The sequence below is a fragment of the Eschrichtius robustus genome, chromosome X, assembly GCF_028021215.1.
Source record: "Eschrichtius robustus isolate mEscRob2 chromosome X, mEscRob2.pri, whole genome shotgun sequence".
In the NCBI taxonomy this organism is placed as follows: Eukaryota; Metazoa; Chordata; class Mammalia; order Artiodactyla; family Eschrichtiidae; genus Eschrichtius; species Eschrichtius robustus.
Window position 1 is genome coordinate 36225087 of NC_090845.1, and position 12051 is coordinate 36237137.

General features: G+C 40.8%; 1 protein-coding gene across 6 annotated transcripts in view; it reads left to right on the plus strand.

The window, feature by feature from the left end:
- SYTL5 (synaptotagmin like 5) overlaps positions 1-5973 on the plus strand; it is a 203072-nt gene extending 197099 nt beyond the window's left edge. For 3 of the 6 annotated variants that reach the window (XM_068533212.1, XM_068533214.1, XM_068533213.1), the window contains exons 17-18: positions 273-404; positions 5697-5973. In XM_068533212.1, the coding sequence (XP_068389313.1) occupies positions 273-404; positions 5697-5860 (296 nt within the window). In that variant the 3' untranslated portion in view covers positions 5861-5973. Of the gene's footprint in view, positions 1-272; positions 499-5696 lie in introns of those variants that run through there. The other 3 variants (XM_068533215.1, XM_068533217.1, XM_068533216.1) reach the window with 1 other exon arrangement.
- The last annotated feature ends 6078 nt before the right edge of the window (positions 5974-12051 follow it).

Genomic DNA, 12051 nt, shown 5'->3' on the forward strand with positions numbered 1-12051 from the left:
CTAGATGAGCCAGCTTTCTACTTAAACTACCAAAGTGAGGAAGAAATGAGCCCCTAGGGCCATCCTGATTTGTTCCCCATCATCTAGGCAGAGGAGAGGAATGCAGGCTACAAAGGATGAAGTCCATGCTAACCCCACTCACTAGATACGGTGAGAACAAGCCACTGAAGGGCTCTCTGGTCAGCAGGTCCCCCTCAGAGGTTGATCGGTGTCTTCCAGAAGATCAAAACATTCCATTTGTAAAGTGTAATGCTCCCCTTTCCCTTCTTTAGGTGTGAGCCATGGGCAGATCGTGGGTTGGATGGACTCTCAGGGGGAAGAGCAACGCCTCTGGCAGAAGATGACGGACAATCCTGGGACTCCGGTAGAGGGCGTACTCATGCTCCGTGCCAGCATGGGCAAGAGTAAGCTCTGAAGGTACCAGTTCTCCAAAATGAGGCCTCTTGGGACGGTCTGGTTGTTATTTCCTACCAGTAGCAGGCTTGGGACCTGGAGTCTGCTTCCCTGCCATTTCTCACCGGAGGGTATTGGGACCTGAGAGGAGAGATGTCAGTGTTATGAACACCTAGGGTCTTGCCAGGTGTCTGAAAAAGCATGTACCTGTCTATGTCCGTGGGCCAGGGCTTTTTTGATTGGATGATAGAAAGTATACCACGCTGTCGTGTCAACAAGCAAACTGTGCAGTGATTCATAGGCTTTATACCGTAGGGGAAATGGCACATGCTTACTTGAAGCTGCAGTTGAGATTGGGAGTTCCCAAACTTTTTCTAATTGTGAGTGACTTTAGGTTTTCTCAAGGTTTGAGGGAAAAGGGGGCCACTTGGAATGTAGACCACTTGAAGAGTAAGAAGAGGGGATAGTGGGAATCCCCATGATCCAAAGAAGGCATTGTGGGGATGGACGCTGGGGCAAGGGCGTGGCCCTCTTATTGTAGCCAACTTGTGGATTAACCGGGTAAGTTTTCAAGGTGAACTGAGGTTTTTCTGTGGTGACTATGTAATTGATACTCTAAATCGTCCCACTTTTGGGAGTGAAGAGAGCTAAATCATTACACCAGAACAACAGATGTAAACCAGGATTGACCTGGCAAAATTGGGATGTAGAGTCACCCTAATTATGACCTAGCTATTAGCTCTGTTGTAAACATTTATTTTATAAAATGTTCTAAGCTATTAACTAAGAGGGAATAAGAAGCAATGCACATTTTTGAGCCCCTACTTGTGTTATGTCTACGATATCCCATTGCTCAAAGGAAGTCATATGGCCAAGCCCAAAATCAAGAGGCAGGGGAATGTACTCTACTCACACTGAAGCCATGGCAAGAGCGAGGATGCAGGAAGGAATGAAGGATTGTGGCCAGGAGTTCAATCTACCTGACCTTCTGTCACCTGGGATTCCAGAGACTTTAGCCACCAAACTTAGATATGAGGGGAGTTAAAGCTGAAAGGGACCTCAGACCTGGTTCCTCATTTTGAAGATTCCAAATCCGCAGCCCAGAAAGCAGAAATGACTTGCCCAAGATCATATAGAAGCTGTGAGTGTATCCAGACTTAAATCCAGGGTGTGACCCCTAGGCCAGTGTTCTTTGCACTGTGGCCTTTGGCGTGATCCTATGCTTATCGTGATGAACAAGAGGACATAGACCAAGGGAGGTGGAGCAGAGTGTGATTATTTGTGTATGAACGTACCTGATCCAACCTTCTTCTGGAGTCATATTCTAGCCCCTCAGCTCATTTTTTCACTTGAATTCATGTATTGGTAAAATCCTTAAAAGGATAGATACTGAATCTTACTAGTAGGAAAGCTAGAATCATCTTCAGGCTTATTCTAGCTAATTGTTCCATATTCTGAATTTCTTCTTGAATTTTGAAAACAGGTTTAAGAATATATTTAGCATTATTCTTAGAAAGGGGAATAAGCAATCCATATTCATTATCATTAAAAAAACAGGCTCTCTAATTCTAGAAAATTGAAGTTATTAGTCTAGTGTAGCTTAGTGCATATGGTACATTTTTTTAAACTCACACCCGTATCTCTATGTTGCCCTTCTTTTTTTTTTTTTAATTTTTATTTATGTATATTTATTTTTGGCTGTGTTGGGTCTTCGTTTCTGTGCGAGGGCTTTCTCTAGTTGCGGCAAGCGGGGGCCACTCTTCATCGCGGTGCGCGGGCCTCTCACTGCTGCGGCCTCTCTTGTTGCGGAGCACAGGCTCGAGACGCGCAGGCTCAGTAGTTGTGGCTCACGGGCCCAGTTGCTCTGCGGCATGTGGGATCTTCCCAGACCAGGGCTCGAACCCGTGTCCCCTGCATTGGCAGGCAGACTCCCAACCGCTGCGCCACCAGGGAAGCCCTATGTTGCCCTTCTTAAAAACAGAAAACAAAAAGTGTACGATCATCACTACTTCCTATATTGGAAATATAAATTGTCTTCAGACTTGATGTGACTGAGTATGTCTTCAGAGACATTTTTAGGGGAGGTGAGAGAGGGTGGCGATGGTGAAGCCTGGAGACATCTCTAAAGTAGACAAAATGAGGTAGATTTATTCACTAATAATAAAAGTGGCAAAATTAATCAATTCCAAAATTTATAACTTGAACTCAAGATGAGCATGAACTTTATGTATTCAGACCTTTGCCACGGTCAGAGCAATTCTGTGTCGTGACTTCATAAAATCCAACATCTAACTGGGTATTTCCATAATGCAAGACCCAGGTGTGCCTAAGTCCATCAGAAACCTGTTGGTGTGGCTCTTAAAAATAAAAGGTAAATTGATCTTTAGGTTACTCTTTTTTAAGTATAGTGTAGGAGTACAAAAAATATTTTTAATATAAGTGATACATGTGAATGGCATAAAACTCAAATAGTTCAAAATTGTGAAAAGTAAGTCCTACCCCTTCCTCTTCCATATCAGAATATATTGACAGCCTCATTCTTTTTTATGGCAACAGGGAATTACATTATGGGATATATTAAATTTAACTAGTCCTATCAAATGCCACATTAAATATGGTTAACTAAGCTATCTATGTTTGGTGGCTTTTCTAAGCAATCTTTTTTTCAAAAATAAACACTTTGAAATTCAAAATGAGATGTGTATATTGCACAGCAATTCTACTTTTGGGTATTTATCCTACAGAGATAGATACATATGTGAGAAATGAGTACATACAAGGGTATTGCTTGTAGAAGATTGGAAACAACCCAAAAGCCCTTCAATAGAGGCCTTTGGCAATATCATACATGCCTAATTTTTCTGTTTCATTAATTGCTCCCTTTCCTTCTCTGTTAAAGATTGTTAACATTGGATTCTTTGATGCTTGTTCTTTCTTTTCTCCTCACTTTATCCATCCTCTCCGGCATTATCATGTATTGTATGCTCATGGTTTTATGATTATTTATATGCTTATAACGACAGATTCACATCCGCAACCCAGATCCTTCCTCTCAGCCCCAGATCCAACCGCCTATATGATATCTCCACCAAGATAGCTCACGCTCTCGACATAGTCAAAAATGAACTCTTTATTCTACCTTCCCTCTTACACCCATGTCTTTCTACTCCAGTACATCCTGTCTCTCAGTACCTGGTACCATCATCCACCAGGTTATGCTAACTAGACACTGGATAGTGATCTTTTTTTTTATTGACATATAGCTGACTTAACAATATTATGTTAGTTTCAGCTGTACAACATAGTAATTTGATATTTTTATACTACAGTTATTCTAAAATGTTGAGAATATCCCATGTGCTGTACATTACATCCTTGTAACTTATTTATTTGATACCTAGTGGTTTGTACCTCTTAATTCCCTTCATCTGTTTTGCCCCTCCCCCCATCCCTCTCCCCTCTGGTAACCACTACTTTGTTCTCTGTATCTGTGAACCTGTTTCTGGTTTTTTTTTTTTAATTTAATTAATTAATTAATTAATTAATTTTTGGCTGTGTTGGGTCTTCGTTGCTGCGCGTGGGCTTTCTCTAGTTGTGGCCAGCGGGGGCTACTCTTCATTGCAGTGCGTGGGCTTCTCATTGCGGTGGCTTCTCCTTGTGGAGCACAGGCTCTAGGCATGCGGGCTTCAGTAGTTGTGGCACGTGGGCTCAGTAGTTGTGGCTCGTGGGCTCTAGAGCACAGGCTCAGTAGTTGTGGCGCATGGGCTTAGTTGCTCCATGGCATGTGGGATCTTCCCGGACCAGGGCTCGAACCCGTGTCCCCTGCATTGGCAGGCGGATTCTTAACCACTGCACCACCAGGGAAGTCCCCTGTTTCTGTTTTGTTATATTTGTTCATTTGTTTTATTTTTCAGGTCCCACATATAAGTGAAAACACAGTATTTGTCTTTCTCTGACTTATTTCACTAAGCATAATGCCCTCCAAGTCCATCCATGTTGCTGCAAATGGCAAAATTTTGTTCTTTTTTATGGCTGAGTAATATTCCATTGTATATATCTACCACAGCTTCTTTATCCATTCATCTGTTGATGGGCACTTAGGTTGCTTTCACACCTTGGCTATTGTAAATAATGCTGCTGTGAACATTGGGTGCATATATCTTTTCAAATTAGCGATCTTTGATTTATGCCTCTTCCTTACCCCGAGGCAAAATCAATCAGGAAATCATATCGATTCTACCTCCTAAATATCTCAAAAGCCTGTCCAGTTCTCACCATCTCCATGCCACCACCCGAGTACAAGCCACCATTATGCCTCTCTACGATTATTACAGGTCTCCTAGCTGCTGTCTTTGCAGCCACTCTTGCCCTCCCTCAATCCACTCTCCATAGGGTGGCCAGATTTTCCCAACATGTTATTTTAAAATGTTCAAACGTGCGGAAAAGTTGAAATGATTTTACAGTGAGCACTTATACCTACCACCTAAATTCGACTTCTACCGCCAGCTATACTTTCTCATCATTCATTGTCTACCTGTACATCCTCAGAGTGATCTTTTAAAAAACACACATCTGATCATGCTTTAAAACCCTCTGTGGCTTTCCATTGCCCTGAGAATAAAATCCAAATTCTTGCTCAGGGCCTGTCAGGCCCTGTCTGAGATGGTTGCTTCCTCCTCTCCAGCTCACCCCGGGCCATGCCTCTTTCCCTCCCCTGCTCTGCGGCCACGCAATGCATTTTTCTGCTCCTCAATCGTGCCAGCCTTTATTCCATCTCATGGCCTTTGCAAAGGAATCTGCTTGCTCCTTCTCCTCATCGGCCTGATTTCCATTCATCGTCCAGGTCCAGGTCCAGGTTACCTGCTCAGGGAAACCTCTCCTGACCCTCCTCTGCCTGACTAGGTCACAACAGCCTGCCTCTCTTTCCCCTTCATTACATACATCGCAATTTTCATAAATTATTCACGTAATGAGTCCTTTAATGCCTGTGTCAGTTCACTCCCCACCACATCCCTAGAATGTAAGATTCAGAAGGGCAGAGACGATATTTATATTTATATTGTTTCACAGCTATATCCCCTGTGCTTAGTTCAGAGTAGGTAATTTGAAAATATTTGTGGATTAAGTGAAAATGAATAAAAAAAGTAACATCAGAGAATGTTAGACCAGATAAGGAAACTGGGACCCACATAGATCAAGAAAAATCTCCGACTGTGATTGCCGATTGGTCTTTTAAAAGCAACGTTTCTATAAGTACTTTAGTTACAACCCTAAACAGCTCATTCCAGCTTCTCTTGGCATAGGTAAAAGCACAGAGTGTGCTCTCCAGCCCAGCATCTCAGCTTCTCAGAAGAAGAGGCCATGGCCTTGCCTGGAGGATCCTACTCATAATTTGGAGCAGCCCTCAATTTTCCCTCAGTTGAATCAGACAAGTTGTAAAGGGACATGGGCAACCTTACAAGCCTGACTTTATCCATTCAGTTTGTAAATAGCACCTGCAGGATATGTGGAAGATCCAGGGTATCAGCTCTCATTTTGCTTATGTTGTTACTGTCATTGGAATTATCAGGATGTAGATTTTCCAGGTCACAAAAGCACCAACAGCAAAGATATTTTGATGGGACTTTTTATTTTGGCGTCCTTTTCCTTAAGGAATTTAAACAAATATATGACCAGTCATCATTAAGTATTGATACATAACTAATGTGTGAATTGAGCCCCCCTGATTCACAGTAATATCAGCAGCATCGTCACCTGCTACCCCAAGGTTTCTGTTGTGCAGGGGAGGAGAAACCTGTGGAAAAAATAAGGGCAAAGCCCACTTTTAGAAGCAAAGTGGATGAAGATATCAAGTCCCAGAAGCACCACAGAAAGAAATACTGTGGCATTTTGGGCTGCGATCAGTGTTTGTTTTTTCTTCCACGTAGATATTTCACACTAAACTGAGCATTGCCTTTAGAAGTTGGCAGAAGGGCTTTCCTCCCACAATGGTATATTTATGGCCTCTGAAATGAAAGAAAATAAATAGGACGAGGAGGTTTATACAGGCCAAACTATAACAAAAATCAGATCTTGCAAGGTTTGAGCAAGAGCCGTGGAAATTGGGCCACATCAAGGATTCCAAAAGATTATCTGAGTCATCTGAGGTGTGAATTTAATACATTGATTCCAGAGCATTGCTCCAAACCTACTGAACACAATCTCCAGAAAACTTCATCATTTTTATCAAGCTTCTTAGGTGATTCTAATACAAGTGGATCACAGTTTGAGAAAGACTGCATTAGAGGACAAATTATCTTGACAATATTATTTGGACCAACTCTACATCATGATGACAGATTGGCTTTGGCTAACCTGGACATTATTAACTGCAAGGCAACCATGGTGAGGTGGAAGGAGCCTAAACTTGAACTCAGATTGACATAAGCTCAAGTCTTGACTATTTACCAGCCATGTGACCTCAGTCAAGTTAATTATCCAATCTAGGCCTTGATCTAGTTGCCTGTATAATAGGGATAATTGGGCTGCCTTGTAGTAATTGAAGATATCAAATGAGGTAATATATGTGAATATGCTTTGTAAATTTTAACCCACTGTGGAAAAAAAAAAAGGTCATTATTAGTGATCTAGAGATAGCAATCTGTAGTTCATAATCTCTTAGGCCCTTCTTTTCCTGGGTGCTTGGCTAGGTCTTAATCATTCTATGTACAATGAAGTGGTCTCCAGTGTACAGCAACAATACAAAAAAAAAAAAAAAACCCTAACTTTGCTACGTCACGCATTGTGGAATTTCCTACTGCATCTGATTAGATAGTAAGTTTTGCAAAAGTGTTTAATTTGAGGGAGAGAAAAACTGGTCAGTTTTTTTGTTAAGATGTTGTGGAACCCATAAGCGAACTATCTTTGCACCCTTTTCCTTAACGTTCTTTCAGTGTAATGACCATCTCTTTCTATGGCCCATTGCTTATCCCCTATGTCAGGGAGATCAAACCTACCTTCTTCACAGGGATGTTGTTCAGAATCACACTTTTTATCTACAGAAGGAAATTTACCATTCTCTCAAAAGAAATTCCATAGAAATACAAACTGCTGTTGCATTATGAGGAATGCATAGTGTTTCAAATATTAGCAATTGTACCTCATTTACCACATTAGAATTTATTGAACTATTCCAGCAGAGGGTTCCTTTCATACTTGGAAAAGGGAGGTAGAATATATAGTTAGTATTGCCTATAAGTGACAAAATATGCATATAGGGAGTAGATCATATTTTTCTTTCCAGTATTTCAGCACAAGAGGATAATTGTCTCTAATCATTTTCCTTTTTCTCTGATTGAGGCAGACACTAATAAAACAAGTAAAATATTTTATTATAATAGTTATAGCAAAAGTTTAAATCATGGGCGTTTGCTGAGGAAAAAAAGTCCATAAAAGGGCAGAGAACTAGATATGGATTTGAATCAAAATATTTTCTTTTTATCCCTTTATTGTTAGATCTGCTTACTTTGGGAAAGGAATCTGATTGTCCTTTCTAAGCATGTTTTTCTACTTAGCCACAGGTTCATTTTGTCTTCAGAAAGTTGAAACTTGTTTGTGCAGATCCATGGGAATTGATGAGTCCTAACAGTAAAATTTTTTAAATCTTTCACATTTTAAATCTTTCACATTTGGAAACAAGGAAGGAAGGGAGCCATTCCACCACAAAACAGTTTATGTCAGTCATTTATGTTTGAACTGTAGTTAGAGCGATTGAGTGTTGGGAATATATTTTCTTTTCCATCCTTTCCAATATTCATTATTCATAAATCGACATTTTTGAAGAGAGATCATTGGCTTTCAGTTGATATGAAGAAAGAAATGTCTAGACTTTCCTGAATCTTCTTGCTTTTGACCTTCTTCACTACCCACAATTAATTTGTCCTCCTTGATTCCTAAATATCGTCTTACATTGTGCCTCTGACTGATGGGGTGCAGCCCAGAACCTTAGGAGATGCTCTCAATGCTTTATTCCACTTAGATTAATGGAAATGTTGTTATTAATTTTCAGCTCTTTCCTATCACCTCCGAACCCAGCTCTGTTAGAGTCATTTGTTTGCAAAGCATCTGAATGCACAAAGCCAGGTTGGGGGGAGGGGAGTTGCCCTGGCTGCTTCCCAGGGTGTCAGATTTTAAGGGGTACTAAACATCCCTGAAAAGGTAATGAGGTGGGGAACTCCTCTCAAGAAAAGTATGGTATTAGCAGGAAGAAATAATGTCTGCTTGAGTAGATAAGTGAGGAGGGGACCCCATAGCTGAAGAGCAATTCATGGTTGATGAAAGACAGGTCTGATTAGAGACAGGGTTTCTGTTTTGCTGAATGGGGGATATAACTTGGTCTAGGCATGAATTGCTAAGGACATAGGGAAAAGGGGGTTTGCCTCCACTGGAGATTCCCCTCCATTGGAGATTTCCTTTATCCCTTCCACCAGGCAGGATTCCTCAAAATCAACGGTGTACAAATATTTAAAGAACCTCTGAGACGGGCACCACATCATCGGGGCAAGAACTGGCCCAACTCTGAATGCGCTAGGTCCCCATTCCTGGATTGAGTGTAGTTGTCACAGGCAGGCTGCTTTGCTCTGGGCCTGAAGATGAGTCCAAGGGTTTAGTGGACTGGGGAGGGAAGACACACTTTCAATACCCTAAGGACAGCTGAAGATCACTGGGTTACTGGGACATTGGAATGGCAGCTCTCCTTGGGAAGAAGTATGAGCGGTAATTTTCCAAACTCTGCCAGTGACCAGGTCACCTATATCTGCCTTGTCCCTGGCACCCGCCTGCTTTGGCTGCCAATTTACTCTCCTAAGCTCCTGCTCTGATACGAAGTTGATCTCTTTGTTTGTTTTTAAGTTAATCAACTTTAGACTGAGAAGTTAGAGCAGTATTAGGTTTACAGAAAAATTAAGCAGAAAGTAAGAGTTCCCATATACTACCACTCCCCTCCCCCTGCAGGTGTCTCCTGTAATTAACATCTTTCGTTGGTGTGGTATGCTTATTATAATTGATTAACCAATATTGGTACATTATTATTAATTAAAGTCCATAGTTTATATTAGGGTTCATTCTTGGTGTTTCACAGTTGTATGGGTTTTAGCAAGTGCCTAATATCATGTATCCACAATTACATTATCATACAGAATCATTTTGCTGCCCTAAAAATCCCCTGTGCTCCAACCTCTTGCAACCACTGGTCTTTTTTACTGTCTCTATAGTTTTGCCTTTTTTCAGAATGTCATATAGTTGGAATCATACAGGATATAGCCTCCTCTGGCTTGCTTCTTTCACTTATTGATATGCATTTAAGGTTCCTCCATGCCTTTTTGTGGCTTGGTAACTCATTTATGTCTTTTTTTTCATTGTGGGAAGAGCACTTAACGTGAGATCTACCCTCTTAACAAATTTTTAAGTGCACGATACAGTATCACTGTTTTTTGGCAGGGGGGGAGAGAGAGAGAAGGTTGAAAGATCTAAGAAACAATAATATTTTTAAAATTCCCTTGGAAATTCCCTGGCGGTCCAGTGGTTAGGACTCTGTGCTCTCACTGTCAAGGGCCCGGGTTCAATCCCTGGTGAGGGAACTAAGATCCCACAAGCCTCACGGCCAAAAAAAAAAGAAAGAAAATTCCCTGGAGATGATGGGAGGTCTACATTCATTTTGCTCGTTTTCTTGGTTCTATTGTTGGCTACAAATGACTGTTCCTATTTACTTGTTTTGCCACATATAGTACAGAATTAGTAGCAATGCTTAAACACTTAACATGCCTACTTCTAAGCTTCTGTATGGAATATGCACCCCAGACCAAAGCTTTGTGCCACTCTGTACTTACTGCAAAGTGTAATGTCTTTTTCATTAAATTCACTTTCCTAAGATCTCTCCTGTGTTCTATTACAAGTTATTCCTGGGTACTTGAAGATGCATATCCTTGAAGATGCATTGTGTGTCACCTATTCCTCCTGTTTTTATACTTATTTGTCTTTGGAGCAAAGCTCATTTGCTGAATTGAGACACACAGATTGGATGACTATCCGGTGTCTGTTTCTAAGGCTAGGATGACGTTGAACAACTCTTCGTGGTGCTTAGCTGTTGAATCTAACCCTCATTTTGGTTCTTGCTCACTTATTTTCCTGTAAAGCTGAACCCTGACCCCATCACTCCCTTTGCCCTCCCCTCGGTAAATCATGGGTAGTGGCAAGGGACGGGATCAGAAGTGACATTTATTGAGCACCTAGTGTACGTCAGGGGCTTTACAAATTGTTATCTAATTTATTATCTGTGTTTTAAAAAGACAAAGGACCAAAAAAAAAGAGACATGAGTCTCAGAGAGGTTAAGTAACCCAACTAGTGTATAATAGAGCCTCACCCTACGTGGAGCTCCCCATTTCAGATCCCAAAACCCATGCTCTTCGTTCTTCACCAAAATGTACCCCAGATAGAAATTCTGTGCTTGTTATGAGCTGGAGACTTGCTTCTCAAAGTGTGATTCATGAACCAGCAGCATTAGTTTTACCTCGGAGCTTGTTGGAAATGAAGAATGTTGGGTCCCAAGCCAGAATGAATCATAATATTCATTAGAACAAGGTCCTTAGTTGATCTGCAAGCACAATAAACTTTAAGAAGCACTGGTGTAGAGAATATGGCAGACGGGACCTTGATATTTAAGGTACTTGATACTTAAAAGACTGTTAGTTGTAGTTGATGTGAACATTGGCCTAAGACACACCCCATTTATCAGTCTTTTCTTTTTTTGAAATTTTTATTGAAATATGGTTGATTTACAATGTTGTGTTAGCTTCAGGTGTACAGCAAAGTGATTCAGTTGTGTGTGTGTGTGTGTGTGTGTGTGTGTGTATTCTTTTTAATATTCTCTTCCATTATAGGTTGTTATAAGATATTGAGTATAGTTCCCTGTGCTATACAGTAGGTCCTTGTTGGTTATCTGTTTTTATATAATAGTGTGTATATTTTAATCTTGAGCTCCTAACTTATCCCTCCCCCACCCCTTTCCCCTTTGGTAACCATAAGTTTGTTGTCTATGTCTGTGAGTCTATTTCTGTTTTGTAAATAAGTTCATTTGTGTCATTTTTTTAGATTCCACATATAAATGATATCATATGATATTTGTCTTTGTCTGACTTACATCCCTTAGTATGATAATCTCTAGGTCCATCCATGTTGCTGCAAATGACATTATTTCATTCTTTTTTATGGCTGAGTAATATTCCTGTGTGTGTGTGTGTGTGTGTGTGTGTGTGTGTGTGTGTGTGTGTGTACCACATCTTCTTTATCCATTCATCTGTTGATGGACACTTAGGTTGCTTCCATGTCTTGGCTGTTTTAAATAGTTCTACTATGAACATTGAGGTGCATGTGTCGTTTTGAATTAGAGTTTTCTCTGGAGATATGCCCAGGAGTAGGATTGCAGGATCATATGATAGCTCTATTTTTAGTTTTTTAAGGAAACTGCATACTGTCTCCATAGTGGCTGCACCAATTTACATTCCCAGTGTAGGAGGGTTCCTTTTTCTCCACACCCTCTCCAGCATTTATTATTTGTAGACTTACTGATGTTGGCCATTCTGACAGGTGTGAGGTGATACCTCATTGTAGTTTTGATTTGC